This window comes from Anastrepha obliqua, chromosome 5, assembly GCF_027943255.1.
Source record: "Anastrepha obliqua isolate idAnaObli1 chromosome 5, idAnaObli1_1.0, whole genome shotgun sequence".
Lineage (NCBI taxonomy): Eukaryota > Metazoa > Arthropoda > Insecta > Diptera > Tephritidae > Anastrepha > Anastrepha obliqua.
Window position 1 is genome coordinate 50,064,224 of NC_072896.1, and position 24,020 is coordinate 50,088,243.

Here is a 24,020-nt window from a genome sequence, read left to right on the forward strand (position 1 = left end):
TCCACGTTGTTGAGTAACACAAGCCCAATTGCTGCGAACGGCGACGAATCGATAATTGATGGTCATCATTAACACTAGCCGATAGAGCTGCGATATTTTCTTCAGTTCGAACTTTACGTAAGCGTGTTGGTGATTTGATGTCCAATAATGTAAATTTGGTTCTAAAATTAGTCACAATAGCTCGAATAGCCGTTTCAGTGGGTCGATTAAACTGACCATAAAAAGGAAGAAGCGCGCGATAAACTTTCTTAACAGAGCACGCATTTTTATAATAAAATTCAATGATTTGCAAGAGTTGTTCGTTTGTAAGACGATTCATGGTTAAATTATAGACCAAACTGAAGATGTTTGTCAGTGAAACAAAACACGGAACGTGCGTCAGCTGTTTAAACCAATTGTTTAAAAAGATAATAGCTAAAAAATCACCCGTTATTAGCAATTCCCGATTTTTCGTTTAACGATGTAAGCAAATCTTCTTGCATCGATTGAACAGAGCGTGTAGATCTTAAGAAACTCCAGCGAGTATGAGAATAAAATAGTAAAAAAATGAAAAGAATTTTTCCCAAACCACCAGCTAGTAAAGCAAAATACTCAATATGGGCAAAAAATTACCCATAATCGTGCTTATCAGCTTGAAATTAGCCCAATCGATAAGCGATATTTCTCGCTGCCGTTGGTACGAGTTGGTATGCACCTCTACAGTTTACAAAACTAAATGAGACGGCTATTAAGCATAACAGTTTTTATTTGTGTTTATCTGCGTGAAAAGTGAAAATATATTTCGATTTGTAAAATTCATAAATTATAAAAATAGCTCAATTATAACACTGGAAACTCAATTCACAAACATTTTGGAAATGGCAGAGCAGCAGCGGAGAACTACCAGCGAGCATATTTTGCGAACACAATTGGACACTTGTGAGTTACTAATTGTTTATTTATTGCGCGAATATGTGTATGTGTGTGTGTAAAAGATAAAATTAGTTAACTGAAGTGCGAATCACCACAGTGAGTTCTTGATTAGTGTAACAATATACTACTGATCTTAAACGCTCAAATTCTTAGTTCTATCTGATCTCTGGTCTGTCCACCAAATCCATGACGCTGATTTTAAAAAATATGGTATTATATGGAATATCTTCTTCATTCTTTTAATATTTCGACAAAGTATTTTGAGGACCCCCGGATGCAATTTATTTGTTCTAAAAAGTGGAAAGTTTGAAGTTTATAAATCTTTGTCTCCTGGGCGATAGTACAAATACTAACAAGTTTTATCGACATTTTCTTTAACATCAAAAATGCCTGAACGAAATCGATGAAACCAAAATTGCACGCAATTAGCTGTTACAGTATCGGCACCATAACCGCCCTTCACCATTTCACTTGCCCGGCTTGTATTTTCTCTTTTATCAAAGAAAAACTGTAAACTGTACCGAATTTTCTCTTTGTTGACTTCCACTGTTAACACCCAATAACTCACAACTAAATGGAACAATCAAAACACAGCAAAATAATTTTTTCAGTGTGAAATGTCACCTTGACAAAGAGCATAAAATTGGAATTGTTTGATTATTTTACTACTTTACGAGATATCGATCAGTACAGCCATCTACCGAAAAAATAGCATTCTTCCCACTCCCCAACCTAATATTATACATATTTGGTTTAATATAGTGCATTAGACCTTAGTCAATGTTTTTTAAAAAAAGGATAAGGGACCAAATTTACCCTCAGTTAAAGGCATTCCAGTGTGCTCAGAAATTATTAATTCATGTCCGTGGTGACTGATCAATACGCAACCCCACCTGATCAATTCACATTCTCTTAAGGGGTTAGGGGTAGTCAGAGGCCCGAAAAAATGATGATTTTCACGAATTTTTTTTTGCTACTTAATTAATTTATTTAACAAAAATAAAAACATAGCATAAAAACATCATGTTTTAACTTGACTTCACCAAAATTTCAAAAAAAAAATTAATAATTGCAAAAGTTATCGCTGTTTGTGTAAAGCCCGTTTCTCCAGAAGTCCCTTGCGGTGAACATCACAAGTCCTTGCAGATTCATCTAAAACCAATCGGATGAGAAAAATTATTTTTATTGATAGATAATCTCGAGCCGGATCGAAGCTTTTTTTTTCAAAATGAACAAAATGGCGGCCTCAGGAAATATTTTTCAGATTTTCGGGAAAAAACCAACAGTTAATTGTTAAAAAAAAATCGAAATTTTTGAAAAAAAAAAAAATCCTTCGATCAGGCACAAGTTTTTTATGTTTTTCAAAAGCTGTATAAATTTTATTGAAATCTACGTAGCGGTTTTTAAGTTACAGTGTTCACCAGTTTGAAAAACATAGTTTTGAGAAAAACGCATTTAAAGTTTTGCTATCGGCTCCGGAGCGGCCGAGCGCCCTTTGTTAATTGTTGAATAACTCGAAAAGTATTTGTTCACTTCAAATTTTTACACAATATTTTTAAAATATTATATATTACTTTAAGAAAATGCAAAAAAAAAAAAAAATCGATTTTTTGAAAATTCTGACTACCCCTAACCCCTTAAGGGAAGAGTGACCGGACTACATCATTTGAGCGTGGTGATCCTATTCACCGAGGCCTCAAAGTTGAATTCAATGGTTGATGGCAGAATATTTTACCAGGAACTCTCATCAAATCCATATTCGGGCTACCGGACCACTGCAGTGTGTGTTCCAAATAGTGGTAGCCACTACAAAAGAAGTAACTGAGTGAAAGAAGTAACTCGTGTAACAACTGTCAGGAAAGTGAACTCCGACACCCAAATATCAATTAGGGTCCCGCGCTCGAAGGCGGTGCACTCTAAATTGGTCGAGGACTAACTGGCTTCCCCTCAGACTATATCCAAATTCTTTAAAATCATGCTCATTTAGGTACTTGATCACAGAGACATTGCGGAAAACTGCTGAGCGGATAAGCTAGCTAGGTAGGAGGCCAGTCAGGTGGTTGTTCGCTTTCCTGCGAAACGAGAAAATTGGAATACTCTTGACTACCTGTGGTCTGCTTCTGGAAAACAGCTTGCGAGGCTACGAAACCTTTCTAGCCACGTGTGGGTCGAATATGCAAGAAATCCATGCCAGCTTTAATGTCATGCTCCAAATTTTCGAACAAAATGAAGATTAGTTGTCTAGGGTAATTCTATGATATGGACAACATTGACGCCTGCCTGTCGAAGTTCCTCCAGTTAAACTGTTTGGTATTTCGCAGTCCACTATAAAAAACTGGCAAACATTAAAAAAGAGCGTTCAAAAAGTTTTCAATTTCAATTAGATTAGGTGAGATTCGGTTTAAACAGTGGCCCACTAAGGGGCACTTAGGCTAATAGCCCATTATGGTGCCTCTTAAAACCAATATGAACCGTTCAGAAACTTTAAAAGAATTGTCTACCTAAAATAGTAAATCTACACCTGGACGGTAAATATACGTAGAAGGCGTAAACTCGTATCTTCCTTATTTAGACAGCTTCGGTAGAAGTCATGTGTCTCCCTATTTGGCAGTGCCCGCTATAATGAAAATCAGTGTGCTCAAACTAATTTTGGTTTAGCAGACAAACAATTGCTCGTAACGCCATTTTTCGTTCGCTGTCCTTACAATTTTCTCAAAAATAAGTAGCTAACATGTCTTTAAGTGTATGTGTGCGTCATTTGCTATGTACTCATCAGTCAGCTCGCTGCCAAGTCTCGCTAGGTCATCAGCCACGCAGTTCTCATCAATGTTGCAATGGCCAGAAACTCATGTTACTTCTAAGTAAAATGACTCAGTCAACTTGTTAAAAGATGTGCAGCATTTCATGGCTACCTTAGAGGCTATCGACTGCTTTGTGAGGGATTTTATAGCCACCATACCCTGGAGCTTTAAACCATTTGGACATACATGGGTGGCCCCGCCCTGACTTACATCGCCCCGTACCCACTCTTCCCTTGCGAATAGGAAAATCGTGAAGGTTGTGATGGTAGTTATAGGTGGGAGGCATAGTTCACTAGTCCAAGATGCTCCGAAATACCAGTTAGAATCATAGCCGTAGCCCCTGTTTGACTACTTGTTTAAGGTGTTCAATCTTATTGCTGCACTGTTAGCGATATATTTTGACTGCAGATCTATCGGTGCGCTATGTCTATGTTGGCAGCCGCCGTAGTCGAATGGGTTGGTGCGTGACTACTATTCGGAATTCAGAGAGAACGTTGGTTCGAATCTCGGGGGAAGATCAAAATAAAGAAAAAGTTTTTTTCTAATAGCGAGCGCCCCTCGGCAAGCAATGGCAAACCTCCGAGTGTATTTCTGCAATGAAAAAGCTCCTTATATATTAAAAAATATCGGCCATTCGGAGTCGGCTTGAAACCATAGGTCCCTCTATTTGTGGAATAACATCAAGACACACACCACAAATAGGAGGAGGAGCTCGGCCAAGCAGACAAAATGGGTGTATGCGCCAATTATATATACATGTGCCTATGTCGTTGTAAAGCTCATACAGCTCATCGTTCCATCGCTTGCGATATTTGCTGTCGCCAACGTGCAAAGGTCCAAAAATCTTCTGGAGACTCTTCCTCTCAAATACTCCAAGCGAGGCCTCATCGGATGTTGTCATCGTCCACGCTTCTGCGCCATACGTTGGGACGGGCATGATGAGAGCCTTGTAGAGTGTTAGTTGTGTTCGTCGAGAGAGGACGTCACGATTTGTCGTTCGGAGTCGGCTTAAAACTGTAGGTCCCTCCATTTGTAGAACCACATCAAGACGCACGCCACAAATAGGAGGAGGAGCTCGGCCAAACACTTAACAGAAGTGTACGCGCCAATTATTATTTTTTTTTAATCTAGCACAAAGCCTAGATATTTTGCCCTGCCCTTTACTCTAAGGGTATTCCCGGCAACGGATATTTCTTTAAGGGGTTACATGGGTTTCGTCGGGTAAAAAAATACCTATTTTCAGTATTTTTTTTTCTATGTAAAAAATTATTTATTTAATTCAAACTTTTTTCTGTCTTCTTTAAAGAATAATTTCTGAGATTTTCAAAAAAAAAAAAAATAAATCTCCTCCATTGTGACGTCATTTCCGGTGACCCCTCGAAAAAAAGGTGCGTCCGCGTTGTCAGCATAACTCCTAACAGACTCATCAAAAATGGAAAAACAAAAATAAGTGCTTTAGTTAAGACCATAAACTCGTGCTTTAACGAAGGAAAGAAAAAAAGTAAAAATTGGAATTTTGGCAGACATTTTTCCAAAAAACAGAAAATTTCGGTCAAATTTGCTTGACATTTTGTTTTTTTTAAATACTTGTAATTGAAAAAAAAAAACAAAATCCTTCGTTCAAGCACGGGTAAATTGTATTTCGAACACCAGTGTAAAATTTCATCAAGATCGGTTGAGTAGTTTTCGAGAACATTTGACAACCGACTTTGAAAACACAGTTTCGAGAAAAACGAGTTTTGAGTAACAATAAAAATGGCTTGGAGCGCACACCTTCCAAAGGCTGTATCTCCGAATTTATTATTCGGATCGACTTGAAAATTTAGGATAATATTCCTGAGATGTTGTAGAAATTAATAAGCAAAAAAAAAATAAATCGATTTTTTTAACCAACGAAACCCATGTAACCCCTTAAGTAAGGGTGTGTTTTGTTACCTGAAAAAGGGATCAGATCCGTTTCCTCCGGACTTACTCCTAGTCAGTGAATATTACACAAAGGCGAGAACATGATAGGTACATTGATCTCCGCATGGATGATTTTATGGACATCTATTCCGTCGATATTTGTATGGGTAGCCAGCCAATTCCCAATAGGAACTTCTCTCTTCGTTCGTGAGCCCCCATGGCGGAAGGGTTAAGCCACCAGTTAAGCTTCAACTCCATGAAATAGTAAGTTTCTTGAGTAACACTGTGTAGCAAATTATATTAATCCACTCCTGCTGCATATTGCTGCTGTTATTTAAGTTGTACCGTTTTTCGCGGAAATCAACATACATACATACATCATTGTTTTATTCATTAACATTCACTTGTGTCACTCAATATTTAATATCATTACAGTAACTGCACAAAATACACGTCTACAAGAGGAGAATAATTTGCTCCGCCAAAAGCTAACACACCTTACAGGCGATCATCGGTCTGCAGCAGCAATTAATGTCGAAGCAAAAATTGCAGCACTCAGACTGGAGGATGAACGCGATCAGATGTATGAGAATCTCGAACGATTGAAAAAGAAGTACAACAAATTGCATGCAGCATATCTGGAGAAGGTGCAACGTTGCAAAGCATTGGAAGATACCTTCAAGCGACAAAAGACGCTGTCTGGCTTAGTGTCGAAATCAGCTATCAATCAACGAGCGCAAGGTAAGTAAATACAATAATTGATTCCAAACGCGTATGTAATATGTATGCACATATATATATACATATATGTGTGTTTGTATGTACATGTGGACAACACATATGCTATGGACGAAAGTGGACTATAAAAATATATTCCATGCAGAGTTGGCTGCGAAGACTGAGACGGAAAATCTGGAAAAACAGGTGGCGAAATTGCAAACGTTGCTAGATGAATCGTATGATATAATTGATGAACTTGAATTTGAACTAGAAAGTGTAAGCACTTTTTTAACTTTTTTCTCATTTGAGTTTCATAAGCTGTCTTTTTACATATTTACATATACCATATATAGATTGATTATCTGGAGCAGGAAAATCAATACATGCGCAAAGAGTTATTCGCTATAAAGTCAAAAAAACAAGCTGCCTCTCACCCGGCTGGGAAGTCGTCCACCAATCCAAGTTCATTACCGTCAGCAGCGTACGATGAGCCACCACCAAGTTATGAGGAAGATGTTGCAGACGGTGCCAGTGCCAATGCTAGTGCCGATATGACAGCAAAAGCGGTGGGCGATGTAAGTAAAATGCTTAGCTTATCGGTCGCATCCTCTTCTACTGAGTCCCTGCTTAATGATGATGCGGATAGTGAAACGCTAGAAAGAGCGGCCATGACACACACAGTAAGTGTAATGTTATTACAGTTTTAATGGTATACTCTTCACTAAATATGAATGCTTTACATTGCAGTTGATCGAGAATGCCGCGGTCGAAAGCAATCAATTGCGTCGAGAACTGTTAAAATGTCGGCTGAATAATACGTTCAGGCCCAAGTGAACAAGAATTCTACCGGCTTTACATTTCAATTATTTTTTATGAATAATGAAAAGTTTCTACTGTACGTATTATGAAATAAATAATAATACCTAAGAAGTAATTGCATAAGTATTATTGATCTTATAAAAAGGATTGTGACGGGTGAGCAGATAGCAATGACCGTTGTTTCAATTGTTTTGTTTTAGCAACTGTCGAATTTACCAATCAAATCCAGTTGTAAAAATATTCAGTAAAGTTGCCTTTTCATTGTGCAACGTTTCATGCTTACCGAACGTGCAGAAATGATTGAAAAATAGTATCAAAATTCAGGCTCAGTTGTAGTTAAAAACTCAAATATGTACGCAAATACGTTGCAAAATGATCATCTCGGGAGCATATTTTTAGCTCAATGCGCGCCAATGCCAACAAGCAAAATTTCTTTCGGAATGAGCTATGCTAACCAATTGCTTCAAAACATGAATATATCCAAGCTGTGGTTCTAACAAGATGCCATACAAGCGACGCAGAGCTTGAAGTTGTGAAGGAGAAATTGAGCGATAAATTCATCTCGTGGCAAGGGTTCTTCAATTGGCCGTCGCAATAATGCGGCTTGACACCTCTCGATAATTTTCTCTGGGATTAAGTCAAGGATAAGTCAACCTTAATCTGCACTAGGTTAGGTATCTACTCAAACAGCTAGGCGTCAATTAGGGTTTCGCACGCTTTTTGTATGTGCGTTGAAAATTTGTCGGAGAGTGCCTGACCTCTCTCACGATTATAATCGAATACGCCGATATTAGACTCATTTGGGTCCCCGCTCACAGTGGCATAGCGGGAAACTGCCGGGCTAATAAGCCGGTTAGGTAGGGCACCCTCGAGACGGTTCCACCGCAGGAAGATTGGGATTCCCTTGATAATCAGTGGTCTGCTCTTGGAAAGATGGACCTCGTGTTAACTCAGTGTGCACTGGGTTACTGTACTGCTCTCGTCGGGCTAAGATTCAGATATCTAGGGTATCTAAAGTTTTTTTACACCTGCGGATATAGCAGGTTTAAATATTATGAATTTCATTAGCAGATTGAAAGGGTTAACGTAATTAGTCACCGTTTGGTCACCATCCTCCTTCTTCTTTCTTTTTCCCTTTGGTTTTGTTATGTTTTTTCCTCTCTTTTTTCCCTCTGCATAGCCCTCGTTTGGACAGAAATTTATCCTTACTTAGTCTACGCTAACAAGCCAATTACTTTGGGGGAGCTTGACGCCAACATTCGAGACACTATTGCTGGAATAGCGCAAACGTATTGGACTAAGTCATCAAAAATTGGACTGCAACTTGAAACACTGTCACGAAAGCCAATGTGGTAATTTGAACGATGAGCTATTCCATGCATGATGTCATCACTTATGTATATCTTCATCAATTTTATATCTCACACCGTTGTTACTTTATTCAAATTTTCTTCAAAATCGTTCTTATCTGACACAACCTTTTTATTCAAGAAATATTTTAAGAGCTGTAGAAGTATTTCTGTCTACTTAGACAACACAATCAAGATAGCCGTGCTGCTGTCACTGGTTGATAGGACAAATATTTTATTAACACCCGCCTCCGTATCCGGCTCTTAAGTTTCCCAGGGCATAGGGGTATGCCTGGAAATGAAGTAGCAGAGGTATTGGCTAGATAGACTGCGGCATTATTATTAATAAGACCTAAGCCCTTCCTTGCCCCTTCCATCAATGAGGAGCTTAGAAGCGAGGAGCTAAGGTTACGAGATATAAGCTAGCCCCAAACTATGGAGCTGTATCAGGCGAAGCTCTTACCGGGAAGTATAATAAAACTCGGTTCAACTCATAACCCTCTGGAGGAAAAACTGTCAAAAGTCACTGCATATTGGGATATGGTCCACTAGCTCCCGTCATTTCTGTCACCAGTCTCTGGAAACTCCAAAAACCTTCTTTTCGAAAGCGATGCTATAGCGAGAAGAAGCATTAGATATCTAGGCCGCATACGCTTGCCTTACGTACGCTCAGTCCAACCCAACAACATCTTAAGATTACTGAGAGAGCGGAGTTTGGATGAGGGGATGTGATGAGTAGAGGACACAAAAGACCGTGGGACCGAAGTGAATATCTCACTTTTATTCCTTCATGCAATATCCTGTGGCCGAAATTTGTTCGCTAGTATGATTTGCATAAAAAACTCGAGTTTAAGATTTTGTGTTCAAGAACTAATATCAAGCACTCACATTGGAGTGTTTAAGGAACTCAGTATTGAATTTGCCACTTGTTTGTTTTCTCTTTTCCTTTACATATACGGTCTTTAATGCTTACATGTCAATAGTGAATAATTCCTAGACGGTACCTTTTTTATGCCATATTTGATATTTGTCGAGTAGACAGATGTACAATTTTACACGATATGAAAGCGTTAAAATTACTGAAATTAATTATGAAAATAGTCGATCTTTAAGAACAACATATCACAAAATTCGTGATTTTTTTTATGAAAAAACATCGTCGACAATTCAAAGGTTGCTTAAAAAATTTCAAGACACCTGATTTTGTTGAGGGTAGAAAAAGGATTGGTGGACCAAAAACTGGCCGTACGAGTACGAGAATAGCCCAAAGTGTTGCTGAACCATCTTCATTATCGATATCTCGACGTTCACAAGAATTAGGCATTCATGAATCGACTGTTCGGCGTATTTTACCTCTAGGCCTCCTCATGGTGGACATTTAAATGATGCCATTTTTCTCATAAACTTATACTTAAGAGCCGTATTTGGAATAAAATAAAAGAAACAACATTTGGGCGAGAACTTTTAAAATAGTCAACATTGAGGCCGAAACAGGCAAAGTCGTCAGATTTGTGGCCATATTTACAGCCGGACTGCAAACCTCTTAATTATTGTGTGTGAGACGTAGTTGAAGCAAAGGTTAGCGCAAAGTCTCAGAACACTGATGATGCTCTAAAGACCATCTTTGTGGAAGAGATGTCCACAATGGACAAAGAAGCTCGTAAGCACTTCAGGTACCGGCTGGAGAAAGTTATTGCAGCTGATGGATGTTGGAATGAATAATTCAGGTTTTGCCCATACCCATTCTTTTTATTTTTCCTAAATTCCTCTTCCTTTTGGTAAACGTCACATGAAACTCGGCAGAGAATTAATCATAATTTGAAATCATAAATTACCCAACATTGAAATCGTAAGGTATATATTGGGTTTGGGAACAAGTTCATAGCGTTTTTATATTTTCTTTTATTTTACAACGATTTGTTGTCTGTTTGGCAAAGGTTTAAGTTTAGCAAAGCAAATTCATTCGATAGAACTCTTTCTAACAAAACTGTGTTAATTGTATTTTTGAGTTATTTAATTTTTTATTAGTTTTGATGCTTAGAAATTTAATACCCCAAAGGCAAAAATTAACATTTTCGACACCCGCTCTTCTTTGCTTTTCAACGAGATCAAAAAGCTAACGAAGCAGCCCGAGAAATTTGCGACGTATATGGAGAAGGTGTCATAGGCGAGTCTACAGCACGGAAATGGTTTTCAAAGATCAAAAATGACTTTCTGAATTCGATGAAGAATGTCTCAAATCACTTTTGAAGGAGAACGGTCGCCAAACCAGTCGTAAATTGGCGAAAAAAATGAGCTGCAATCATAAAACGATTCTCAATTACCTTCATTTAATGGAATTTACCGAAAAATTGGCAGCCTGAGTGTCTCATGAGCTCAACAAAAAAACAAAGAGAGTAGCCTTCAAATTGCTTCTCAGCATATCGGTCACCATCGAGCAACACGCGGTCATAAACTGTGCTTTTTGTACCGAATTGTCAGGGGAGATGAGAAATGATGTCAATGTGTGTATCAATACTAAGCACAAAAAGCCGAGAGTCAAGTCGGATCTTCATCTTGGTAGGACTGGGAGGGCATGGTGCACTGGGAAACGCTCGAAAAGAGGCCACGGTCAACAAGGAAGAAGAGAAAAGATCGGATCGACAACGCCAGGCCCCATCCTGCACAAGTCGTCAAAGCCGCACTGCGAGAGCTCGAATGAAAGGTCCTTCTGTATCCGCCGTATTCTCCGAACCTTGCATAGGCCAATTACTATCTTTTCCGTTCTCTGTCAAACCATATGACATAACAAGATAGCAAAGAGGTTCTTAAAAACTAGCTCAACAACTTCTTTGACACCACACCAGGCGATTTTTGGCGGAACGGAATCAAAAAATTGGTCGAGAGGTGGAAAGAGAGATATAATTATTGCTTTTTGTTTAAATAAAAGTCTGCGTAAAAACGCTGCGAACTTATTCTCCAACCTGATATATGTATATGGCTCAGATGGTTAATAAGGGCTATTATTTGGGTGTTAAGAAACTTTTACGAGAACGAATTCGTCAAAAAAGAAAGGATTTTTGGGAAAACAACTTGTAGCTTTTGCACCATAATAATGCACCGTCGTAAAGTGCCATCATTATTCGTGAATTTTTGACTAAGAACGAAATGAATACCACCAACAGCCATCGAATTTGATTTGATTTTGATTTGGCTTCATGCGATTTTTTCTATTTGATCGACTCGAAGAACCACTCCAGGAAATGCGTTTTAAGAGCCGAAAGGAAGTAATGAAAAAATCGAAGGCTCTGATGGATATACCAAATATATTCCGGGGAGTTTTTTATCAATTTGGTACATAGAATAGTTATTTATACAAAATATGTTGGCAAAATCCCCGCACTGGTGCAAGGTTATGACAACTAAAATGAATTTCAGCGAAGTTGATTTATTTCATTTGAAATGGTTCCCTTTGACTTTGTAGTCACATTAGACGAAATAACTCAAATTAGGGTCAAACGATGATGATGATCACTCTTCAAAATTTGCAACCTAATAAAATTAAAAAATATGTAATTTCGTTTATTTTTATTTGTGCCTCTGAAAAAACGTTGTTTACTATACACAATTAAAAATATATAATTTAGAATTTTTTTTCTCGTAGACATCTACTCTATAAGCAATGATTAATGGATATGTATGTGTGTTCATATGTATGTATATGTTTGTATGTCTCCCCATATTTATGAATATGTGCTATTTCTAAGCCTCCATGCTACCATAAAGTGTAACTTTTTCTTCTTCTTGCTTCAAACGCATTGGTGACCCAATTCCGAACGAGTTATCAACCACGAGAACGAGATACTCCACTTAAATATTGCACGACTATGGTTAACACGCGAAATAAAATAATTTGAATGATTAAATTTTGCAAAGCAGTTCAAATAATTGCGAGTAGAAATTAATAAACGCACAAAAAAAGCCAATAAAGTTAAAGAAAAATGAAGTGATAACACGAAACTGCTGCCATGAGCTACTGTCAATGCCTGCGCACCCAGGGGCAGGAGTGGGAATTGCATGCGGTGTTACCTCCATATGTATTTATGCACCTAAGTATACGCACGTGTTGGCTAACAAGAGTCGCTTGGTTTATTTTTGTGTCATTTACACTGCTGTGCTGTGTGGGCTGCAAGTTAGTCTACTCCACTAAGATAAAGAGTGAGTACTGGATGTCTGCGAGCTTCTGAACTCTCCCGCGGACAACATAAATACCACATTATTCCAAGTACTCGGGCCTGCCCACATAAATATATTTGCTTTGCAGTCTTAATTGCTTCATCTGGTCTCGGCGACCAATTTGACAGTTGATTTGAATTTCGTACAAAAATTTGTCTGAGCCAAATTAACAAATATCTTTAAGTAAATTACCAAATGCGTATACTTAATAAGTAAACTAGGCTAATGATATGTAAATATCCCATAAAAATTTTTCTATGTATGTATATAAATGCAAAGTAGGTATTTGGTTAATGGGTAAGTGCAAGGAGGCACAAAATTAATCATCCAATTTTGATTTCCAATAACTTTTTTTTTACTAAATAAAAAAGAAAATGTTTTTATGCAAATTTTACGGGAATGTTTTATGTGAATTTTACGGGAATGCATTAGCTGCAGCTAGCAAAACTTTCTGAAGATGAAGGGGTTAGGGGTAGTCAGAGGCCCGAAAAAATTATGATTTTCAATAAATAAAAACATAGCATTAATACATCATATTTCGACTTGACTTTAGCAAAGATAAAAAAAAATAATAATTGTAAAAGTTATCGTTGATTGTGTGGAGCCCGTTTATCCAGAAGTCTCGTGCGGTGATCATCACTAGTCTTGGAGACTCATCTAAAATCAATCGGACAAGAAAAATTAGTTTTATTAATAGATATTCTTGAGCCTCATCGAAGCTTTTTTTCAAAACTATCAATATGGCGGCCTCAGGAAATATTTTTCAGATTCTCGAGAAAAAGACCGACAATTAATTGTTTAAAAAAAATCGAAATTTTTGAAAAAAAAAAATCCTTCGATCAAGCACGAGTTTTTTATGTTTTTCCAATCTCTCTTTCTCATGCCAGCCCCGTGACAATTAGAAACCTAAATAAAGCCAAGATCTTATGCAATTTGCTTCGAATACTTTCGGAACTTGACCGTTTATATCAATTAGTACGACATAATCTAGCCAGCGGAGCCATAGAATATTGGCTTCTTTATGTATATATCCCTATAAAACTCATTTTTCTATTGTCTGTGATATTCGCCGCCGCTACCGCCGCTTCCGTGTAATCTTTATTTTGAATCTTAGTCGGAGAGACTCACTGGCCACCTTATACTATTTCAACCATAAAATTTTCATCAGTTACGTAGGTACCAGGATTCGAGTGCGCTGAGATTTTGGCAATCCGCAATTTCATCTGCTTCCTCCTCTTTCGTGCAGTAACGAGGACCGCTGCCGTTTTCTGTGGTACCAACTTAAGTCTCGCATTTCATAACCAATGTTGTACTCTTGCGGCTGCGTCATTACTTTTCTCCTACATATTATCTAACCGCTTATCCCTCACTACTAGCGCAATGTCATCGGCATAGCGTACCAATGTTGCTTTGTCTGGCAATTGTATCCTTAGCAATCCATCGTTCATAGCATTCCACAGTGTAGGTCCTCGGACAGATCCTTGTGGAGCGCCACCGGAAATTTTGGATGTTTTTACCCATCGTCTGCATCCTACTGCAGGACTCTGTCGCTAAAGTAGCTACCAATCATGCGCATCATGTATCCAGGAACCTGAAGTTTTGTAAGGGACTGCAGTATGTTGGGTCATCTCGCCGAGTTGAACGCATTTTTGACGTCTCGTGTGATGACTTATGGCTTCGCGTGCAATGTGTACATACTATGTACATATGTATAGAAATTTTAGAAAACTGAAATATTTTTTCATCGGCTCTATGTAGTCTCTAGCGGTTGTTGAATTCTTCTTGCTCTAAATTGAAGGAATAAAATCCTTCCTCAAATATAATCGTGGATCATTTATGATATCGAAGTAACTCTCAATTTCTTCAAATTAGTGCATATTTATGCTTTTTTTCAATCAAAAAATTGAAGTTTCCGCCAATTTGCCAGATTTAATAGCAGCTTAAGTGACAGTTTTTTGTCACTGTACTTTTAAAGCTCTCTCTCTCTAAGCAAAAAAACTCGGCTCTAACTCGGCTTTGACTAGAACAAAGTACACTTTTAAATAACGTATGCTCCAATTTATTCTGATGATAAATAAATAAACATATAGAAGTATTATTGCCACGCAAAGTTCTGCACAATGACAATAAACTTTTAGTACCTCAATGCTTTGGTATCAGTTGACTTTTCTTATTCTGTATAATTGTGTGGTATGTAGGTGTGTCGGTATGCACTTGTATACCCAACGGATGTGCTTTCCAAAATATTAATATTAATAATTTGTAGGCACATATTTATTTGTGCATTCAAATATGAAAAGACGTTCGTTAGTAAAATCAACATTTGTTTATTGACCACCTTGAATTTCTTTGCTAAAAAAAGATATATTATATTTAAATTTTTTTTAAATACCAAAAAAATAAGCGTTTACTTTTGATTAAGTGCAGCTTTTAATATGTAACTTACGCATATGTAAATATTTTTGATTATTAAGTTAAATTACAAGGTCAACTGCAACAATATTGGCGGACGCAGCACTCAGGATTAACAACTCGCTGTCAAAACCGGCTAGCGCTAAGCCTTAATGGATTTGATCCCTAATCATTCAATAGCTATGTATGTATGTATGTTTGTCTACAAGCATGCATGTATGTATATGCATGTGTGCGTATGCATGTAACTATGTACGTGCAATGATTGAGAATACTTGTCAAGTGGCTTTAATTGGTTGATCTCCATTTGTAAACTTTGATGTATAATATTTGTTCGGCGGCATCCGCGACAGCTGCCAAGGCTTGATCTGCTTTTGAAATGTTTCAAAGTATATTACTAATTAATAAATATAAAATAAAAATAAAAAAAAGAACTTCGTCACTTCTATCATACATACGTTGTGGGGCGTTGTTGGGTTGCTCTGCGTACGCGGCACGGCATCGGTGCCAGATGCTATCAATCTTGTTCGGCAATAGTCGCGCCGCATCGCAATACCCGCACTCTGCGCGCATGCAATTTGTAATGCATATGTATGTATATGTAAGTATGGCGCAGATATGTTGCTACTTGACGACGCATTTGCATAATGCGTGTGCGCAAGCGCACCACTCTAAGCTCCCAGCGGCATATTTGTGCAAACGTCTCAGCCTTGTTGACATTATTCGGTGTGCGTCGCTGCAGAATCTTACTAAGTCAATCATTTAATTTGTTTTGGTGTTTGCAGTGATAATTTTGGTTGCAACACATAATGCCGCGCAGTAAAGTAGATCACACATTTTGGGCGTACATTTGCAAGTAATTAAGGTACTCAATCGAAAATTGATTTCTCAACAGCTTAACTGGATGTGTCGAAACAGTCATTCAATAAAAACACGCACACACAAAAATTGGTGGAGAAGAAGCTGTTGCGAAATGTGAGATACGCAGGCATAAACAGCTGAAGCTAAGCTTATTGGCATCCGCGCAGATGATGTATAAATATACGCCCAGGATTCCAACACACAATTAATCTTTGCTCGCATTGTACAGCGTTAACTTCACGGACTACCCTTTGTGCCAAGTTTGTACCATATTTAGACAATTGAGACAATGTTTTCCAAGGTAAGTTAGAAATGTCATCCGCTAATTGCTGTTCAAATGCTGATCTTCCATCCTTTAGTTGCTTATTCTCGCCATAGCTGTACTGCATGTGCATGCCTTAGTTGAACTTAGGGATCTGCACGAAGAGCATGGCCCTGTCGCCTATGAGTTCCAGTATGCCGTACATGACCCGCACACAGGCGACATTAAATCGCAGAAGGAAGCGCGTAAAGACGATCGTGTTGAAGGCGTTTATGAACTTATCGATTCCGATGGTCATCGTCGCGTGGTGCATTACAAAGCGGATGATCATAACGGCTTCGAGGCAGTTGTGTCTCGTGAACCCACCAATATTAAAATTCCCATTCCTGAGGTGCATCATAAATTAATTGCCACCAAAATCGTGACCCCAACATTGCTGCATCATTAGAACGTTGGAGAGAGACAAAAAATCCACCATAGAAGTACCCGATATGACAGACAGTCATATGGGAAAGTGTAGAATCTCGGTCAGTCATGGAAAATCGTGTAACTCGTTGCATTTACAGCTATTTACCACATATGCACATATTTTCTTAAGCCATTCATTTGTTAGAAGTTAAGTTGCATCTGTACAGTTAGTTTTTAATATACTTTTAAACTGTGAATGAATTCCATTTGTGCCATTCAACTGTAATGATATAAATATTTCGCCTATCACCGGTAAATATTCATAAAGTGCAGACATATAAATATATATAAAGTATAAATATTTACTTGTAAACAGAAAATAACAGCAGAAAGTTTTGCCTCTAGGGATAGAATATATGGAGATATTTACTTATGCATACAGGGGTAGCGGGTAAGTCGTGTGAAGTACCTAAGAGCATTATTATTTACACAGGTAATATCTGATTAACTGAATAGCTAAAACGACATTGTAGTTTATAAAATAGTTTACTGAATAGTGTCCATTCAATTGTTTTTATGATAGGAAGCAGGAAGCACTCTGTCAAAAATCGTGAATTCAAAACTTTATCAAGTAAACATTCCAGGGACTTAATCTAAAACAAAAGCAAGTCGTAACCTTGAACTAACATTAAAAAGGTGGGCGTACAAGCAAACGAAATTGTTTTTAAAATAATGTGGAAAATCGTATTTTCCGGTAACCCATAAAGACATATATCTATTTTCAACTTGGCACAAATTGACACAATAAAGACCACCAACGCAAACCATGGATCTCTGACACCACTTGGGCATCATTCAGCGCAGAAACGAATTTAAAAGGCAACTTATCAGCGATGGCTCCCTTCGGCCAGCCTACAGAGAGTTGGCGAAGCAAATAAAGAAATCGGCCAGAAACGATAGGAGAAAGTTCGTTGAAGATCTTGCTAACGATGCCGAAGCGGCAGCAGGAGTAAACAACAGCTGTAACGCATAGTTGGCCGCCTAACCAACCAGCAGAGAACAGCAACCAGCCGATCCAAGATCTGAATGGTGCTTTGCTGATATACCCAGTTTTGAAGTGGGCAGCACAACAACCAGCGATAAAATAACAACATCCTGCCCCAGCCTAGTGGAGATTAAGGATGCAATTAAGAAGCTGGAGCTCAACAAAGCTGGGGTCGAAGATGAACTAATGATTGAGTTTCACCAGACATCTTGAGGACTTGGACTTCGCCGATGACATCTGCCTTCTCTCTCACAAACTCTCCGACATGCAAGCGAAGGCGAACAAACTAGTCGCGCTGACACGCACTGTCGGACTGGAGTTCAACATCGCCAAGACTATGACTCTGAGAGTTTACCACAATAAAGCAAGACAGATATTGGTTGACGGATTCCCGATAGAATTTTTCAAAAACTTTACTACTTCGACTGCACTATCACGGCAGGCGACGCAACAGATGAAGATGTCAACTGCAGGTTAAAGAAAGCGAGAGCAGTGTTCGGGCGAATGCATGTAGTACGGGCGAGTTCGCAAATCTCCCGGCGCTCTAATTTGCGAATATTCAACTCATGTGTGAAGTCCGTATTGTTGTAGGGAAGTGAAACATTGCAGGTCTCTAACACCATCACTAATAGGCCACAATCTTTCGTCAACAAATGCCTCCGCATCATCTGTAGAATATTCTGGCCGAACGCCATCAGCAGCGACGCGTTATGGAAATTAACGAAAGAGGAACCCATCCTATGGCAAATCAAACGCAGAAAGTAGTGATGGATAGGTCACAGATTGAGAAAACCACCAGACAGCGTCGCGAGAATGGCACTGGACTGGAACCCGCAAGGGAACAGAGGTCGCGTTCGACCAAAAAATACTTGGGGAAGATCGATGCTGTGCGAACTAGCAGATGCCGACATCTCATGGGATGGATGTTTAAAAAAGAATGTAATAAAAGAAATGGGGAATATTTATGAAGATAATAGCATGGACAAAAAGAAGCAAAAAAGTCTTAATAGACATGAGATCGCACATTCGCAATATCGCATGTTCCAAGCTGAAAATATGTATAAATGCAAATGAAAGAGTCTACTTGTATATTGTATACATATATGAGGGTTGTTTGAAAACTGTTAGCAAAAAAAAACTACCTTATCGTCGGCGGCCACCGTAGCCGAATGGTTAGTGCATGATTACCATTCGGAATACGTAGGATCGCATCTCCGTGAAACACAAAAATGAAGATAAAGTTTTTTCTAACAGCGGTCGCCTCTCGACAGCAATAGCAAACCTCCGAGTGTATTTCTGCCATAAAAAACGCCTCATAAAAAACCGCTGCCGTTCGGAGTCGGCTTAAAACTGTAGATCCATCCATTTGTTGAACAACATCAAGACGCACACAACAAATAGGAGGAGGAAATCGGCCCAACGCCCAAAAAAGGTGTAAGCGCCAATTATATATATATATAATACTTATATATAGGGTAACCATTTTTATTTTTCGGCAAAGTATTATTTTAAGCTTATACCCTTCGTCCAACGCTGTTCTAGCTTTTCATCCCTTCCTTACCTTTCCATGTCCTCATTTGAATAAAATATTTTTCTCGCCAGCCATTTCTTCAAATTGGAAAACAAATTCTAGTCCGAACGACCCGAGGGGGCCAAGTCCAGAGAGTAGGGGGGATGTGAAACAAGTTGAAACCCTATTTTCTTTAATTTAGCGACCACACCTGCTGAGACGTGAGCTGGTGCGTTGTCGTGATGGAAAATGGAAATCACTCGACTTCGTCGATTCAAACAAATAACAAACTCAAAAAAATAGACCGATCTTTCTAAAGTCAAGCCTTGTATGTCAAGCAAAGCTGCACTTAAGGCATTGACTGTCTAGATACTTTAAAGCTTATCCTGGAATGCAGGTCGTGACTAATGGCTCAGAAAGAAGGGGATTCATAAGACATTGAATGGAAAACCAGGACAGAGACATGCAAAACAATTGATCCTTCCTTCTACAAGAGCATCAAGTAGCCTCCTAAACCCGGATGGAGAAAACTTACAAACTCCTGCTGGACGTTGTGAAAGAAGCGTTTTTCGTTATTACGAGCTGGGCGATGAAACACCAGACCACATCCGCTGTAAATCCCCACTTGCAAGACGAAGATTCGCTCGCTTTAATTCCATTACGGATATAGAACAAAAAGCCTGAGAAAATGCTCTAATTCCTTAGAAACATCCAATTAGAGACTCGCGGTCAAGCGTAACAGATCATATAAAAAGTCGCAATGCCCAATAAAAACTAATCAACCAAGTCATGGTTTAACTATGCTTATAAACATAACCAATTTGTGTTACTGTGTGTACCAGACCACAAAGGAGTACCTGCAAGTGAACTAGGTGACCATTTGGCACAATTGAGGTCTACCTTCACTTTTCTTGGCCCGCTGCCATTTACAGCACTTCGTTCTAGTCAGCATATCCAAACTTATAGTGCATCCAATCTTGCAATGTCTAGCTAGGAATCCGCTCCTGAGTTTTTGTGTTTTATAGTTCAAATACTTGAATGTATGCGCCATATATAAGTATTCCAATACACTTTTTTCTGTCTGCATGCAAGAATATAAGGCAACGGAAAAACGTATATGTGTATGTCCTGCCTTGGAGATTGGGTTTGAGGCATTTAAAACGAATACCTGAATTTTCCAACAATCCATAGTCCGATTGTTTGCAATTCGGGTAGGTTTGAAAGGCAACTTTAATGGCATCAGCGAAGTGATTATTGTAAAGATCGCCTAAATTGTCTCATTTTCGTTTAGACTTCAAATTGAAGAGCATGCGTTAATCTAATAGAAAATCCCCTTGACTGATGATCTTCGACACTAAATAATTAATGCAATAAGGGGGTAGTTAAAATACTGAAAAACTGAAGATTTCGTGATAATGAAACCCTCATTTTAACTACCACTAAAGCATTAGCGCAAAATGCGCAACCCTTGTATTGAATACCGACAAAATTTGTGAAATCTTAGAGACAGCGATGAAAATGGGAGAACTAACCATCATTTATCTCGTCAAGGGTAAACGGAAAAAGGAAAACGCAAGTATTGCTTAACGCAAATCCTGTTATTGCTGATCACAGGTCGGATCCTAAATGAAGCTAAAGGCTGATTGGTGGACGGGATCCCCATAGTACCGATATATATTCTGCTTGTCACCATCCATCTTGAAGTGACATGAGTTTTAAAGAAAAGGATCTGCTAAGGAAACAATCTCAAAGAAAGTGATGCTAAGGAAATTTCCTTAACCTAGGACAAACTCTATGTAACGAATCCTTAATTCCGCCACTCAAACTGAAAAATCATCCGATGAAGCGACGCTTGGAGTGTTCGAGAGAAAGATTCTGCGTAAGATTTTTGGACCTTTGCACGTTGGCAATGGCGAATATCGCAGGCGATGGAACGATGAGCTGTATGAGCTTTACGACGACATAGACATAGCGCAGCGAATAAAGATCCAGCGGCTTCGTTGGCTGGGTCATGTCGTCCGAATGGATACAAACGCTCCGGCTTTAAAAGTATTCGATGCGGTACCAGCTGGTGGTAGCAGAGAAAGAGGAAGGCCTCCTCTGCGTTGGAAAGATGAGGTGGAGAAGGACTTGGCTTCACTTGGTGTGTCCAACTGGCGCCGGTTAGCACGAGAAAGAAACGACTGGCGCGCTTTGTTAAACTCGGCCAAAATCGCGTAAGCGGTTATCGCGCCAATTAAGAAGAAGAAGAAGAAACTGAAAAATGTAGAAGACACTTTTAATCAAAGCTTCATTTGAATTGTGCATTTTGACTGCACACGCCCATCAATTTGGTTGAAATGAAAGAAAATTACAAGTACTGAACTAAGAAAAGACTTATTATATTTTACAAATATTTATATTACGATTATTTTACAATACAATCTAGAATATTAAGCATTGTAAGGAAATTCCTCAACATCAATCCTACATTTCATAAGGCAGCGGGTTAGGTACATAATTTTCCGACATTGTTATGTCATAGTAATAGCCGTAAGCCATCGAGTTCGTGTAATCTTCGTTTGAGTTGTAATATGTCGCATGATTATTCAAAGATGGCGAGTTTTTTTGGTCGTTATTTGAATTAGGAGGTAGAGGTTTTGCGGATTCGTGCTGATGTGGATGACTTGAGGAGCCCTTATTAATGTAGTTCGCATACTGCGGGCCCGAGGATGACAATGGCATTGATGAAGGCGCACTGCGCCCTGGTGTTAAGATAGGTGCTTTGGAGCGATATGAATTGTCTTCATTTCTTGGTTCTGTAGTTGGCGCTGAGTCAGAGTAGCTAGATGCTGGAGGAGGTGATGGATAAAATGGAGCTGATCCGTACGCTGCATGTACATTTGGTTGATACAAGGTGTTGCTGCCCTCCTTCTCACTTTCTATTTGCAAAAGACGAGACAAGTCATCCACTGAATAGCTTGAGTCTAGTAGCGCTTCTGAATGGCTGTCACCGAGTTTGGAATCTTCATAAGTAAAAGGCGTATGTCCTGTTTGCGAATACAGTCTAGGTTGGTTTTGTACTGATGGCTGAACTTTGTAGGCCAATTTAGGGTATCTATACGAATTTTCTTGGACATTAGGGTGAGCTCCTGCTGAGTCCGTGGACTTCGTAGATGGTGGTTCATAAGTATCGGGCACAAATCTATGTTGATGTACGTGCTCCGTATTGAGATGTCCGTTTGGAACGCGACGCGAAGTTTTTGTAATATGTGTTATCTGCTTTTGAGTTGTACCATTTACTGTTAGTTTGCGGCAAAACTGCTTGCAGCCAACTTTGCATTCACAATAACAGCTTTGGTAGGAGCTAGAAGTTGTGGATTGGACACTAGGAACGGTAGTTCTGCTGTATGTCACTGGTGCTTGGGTTGGTGTTCTTTTAGTATATGGACGCTCTGTTGTATATGGCATCTGCGTTGTGGGAGCATAAGTTGGCAATTTCGGACTTTCTGTGGTCGTTGTAGTCGTGGATCTTCGTCTAGAAATTTGATCACACGGCACTTCTTCCCAGACTTCCTCCTCACATTGAGGGCAAAAGTGGCGCCGACAATTAGATGACATAGCGACTGGCATCATTATTGCACAGATCAGCAATAAAAAAGTTAACTCTTCGTACTGGAATTTCAAGAGAAAGCAAAGAATGAAATAAATAAAGTAAAAGAATCCATGATTTCATATGTAATCAACCGCAAATTGGGCCACGATATGTGGGTTACTGCGGTGACAGCAACGTCGGCAAAGCCGTTATGTTAAATAATCGGCACTACCACATTTGTCCATTTGGCAAGTATGCGCTGATGGAGACGTATGGATATTGTGGTATCGACCTAGTCAGTGTCAATTTACCTTTAACAGCATTTTCTGCTTCCTCTTGCTACCGGCGTTTCACTTGCTGTATTGTACGAGTAATCGTCAGTGATTTTCAATTTGTATTTAAAAACTTGTTTTTGTTGCGTTAGGCTTTATAAGCGAGACTTCATTAGTGCAATTGAACGTGCATGAGTAGAATTATTTTTATTTACATTTTGCGACGTTCTAGTACGCGCATTTGGAAGATCACTAATACATTTCGAAGGTTATGCCAAACTAATATTTTGATTGGTGGCACGTTGATTGAATAAAAGCCGTAAATACTGTCGAATTATTTTTGAATTATTATTTATAAATATAAGAAAGTATTTTCCTCAAACTAATGGTTGTTATGTATGCAGACACATTAGGGAAGTCCTGTTTTGTATGAATTTTTTAATTAAAATTTTCGGATATGAAAACAAAGGTGTTAACTTAAACTCAGATGTTTGAATGAAGCAATGATTGAATGAATTTCCATTTTGAAATAATGAGTTAACTTTCAAATAAAAAAAGAATCAATAAATTTATTTTTTTTTTAGTAAATCTGAAAAGTGTAATCCTTGACTGTGAGTTCACCAAAGGCACTAATATATTATATATCGGGTGGTTTTTTAAGAGCTTCAGAGCTTAGAATGATAATACAAAACCGAAATATTGTTGGAATTTTTTTTTTATAATCTGGTTGATAATTTCATGGCATTTATTTTTTTAATATGATATCCGGCATATGTTCGCCGCAACTATGATCTGTCAATCATTTCAATTTTCGACAACCTTTCCCAATAAATCTGGCAGTATGGCGTCAATGGTGGCTTAAATATTGCTATATTGCAAGTTACGCCGTCTTGTTGGAACCAAATGTCGTCGATGTTTAGCTAATTAATTTTTGAAAACAAATATTCAGTCAGCA

At 38.6% G+C, this 24,020-nt stretch overlaps 3 protein-coding genes across 3 annotated transcripts; 2 read left to right on the forward strand and 1 right to left on the reverse strand.

The window, feature by feature from the left end:
- Window positions 1–542: 542 nt before the first annotated feature.
- LOC129247948 (uncharacterized) lies at window positions 543–7,205 on the forward strand. The gene is made up of 5 exons (XM_054887330.1): window positions 543–918; window positions 6,054–6,359; window positions 6,502–6,614; window positions 6,692–7,018; window positions 7,086–7,205. The coding sequence occupies exons 1-5, from the start codon at window positions 858–860 to the stop codon at window positions 7,170–7,172; spliced, it is 894 nt and encodes a 297-aa protein (XP_054743305.1). The 5' UTR covers window positions 543–857; the 3' UTR covers window positions 7,173–7,205.
- A 9,003-nt stretch (window positions 7,206–16,208) lies between these two features.
- Window positions 16,209–16,720, forward strand: LOC129249439 (cuticle protein 8). The gene is made up of 2 exons (XM_054889251.1): window positions 16,209–16,295; window positions 16,354–16,720. The coding sequence occupies exons 1-2, from the start codon at window positions 16,284–16,286 to the stop codon at window positions 16,702–16,704; spliced, it is 363 nt and encodes a 120-aa protein (XP_054745226.1). The 5' UTR covers window positions 16,209–16,283; the 3' UTR covers window positions 16,705–16,720.
- Window positions 16,721–21,576: 4,856 nt separating this feature from the next.
- LOC129247761 (uncharacterized) lies at window positions 21,577–23,240 on the reverse strand. The gene is made up of 2 exons (XM_054887047.1): window positions 23,105–23,240; window positions 21,577–22,873 (listed from the first exon to the last, which is right to left on the reverse strand). Exons 1-2 carry the CDS (start codon window positions 23,114–23,116, stop codon window positions 21,686–21,688), a joined length of 1,200 nt encoding a protein of 399 aa, XP_054743022.1. The 5' UTR covers window positions 23,117–23,240; the 3' UTR covers window positions 21,577–21,685.
- Between the last annotated feature and the right edge of the window lie 780 nt (window positions 23,241–24,020).

Excerpts from the sequence above, each read along its gene's own strand:
- LOC129247948 (XM_054887330.1), top strand. The coding sequence starts at position 858 with ATGGCAGAGCAGCAGCGGAGAACTACCAGCGAGCATATTTTGCGAACA. Across the intron at positions 919-6,053 it reads GCGAACACAATTGGACACTT|TAACTGCACAAAATACACGT; the intron begins GTGAGTTACTAA and ends ATATCATTACAG. Across the intron at positions 6,615-6,691 it reads TTGAATTTGAACTAGAAAGT|ATTGATTATCTGGAGCAGGA; the intron begins GTAAGCACTTTT and ends TACCATATATAG.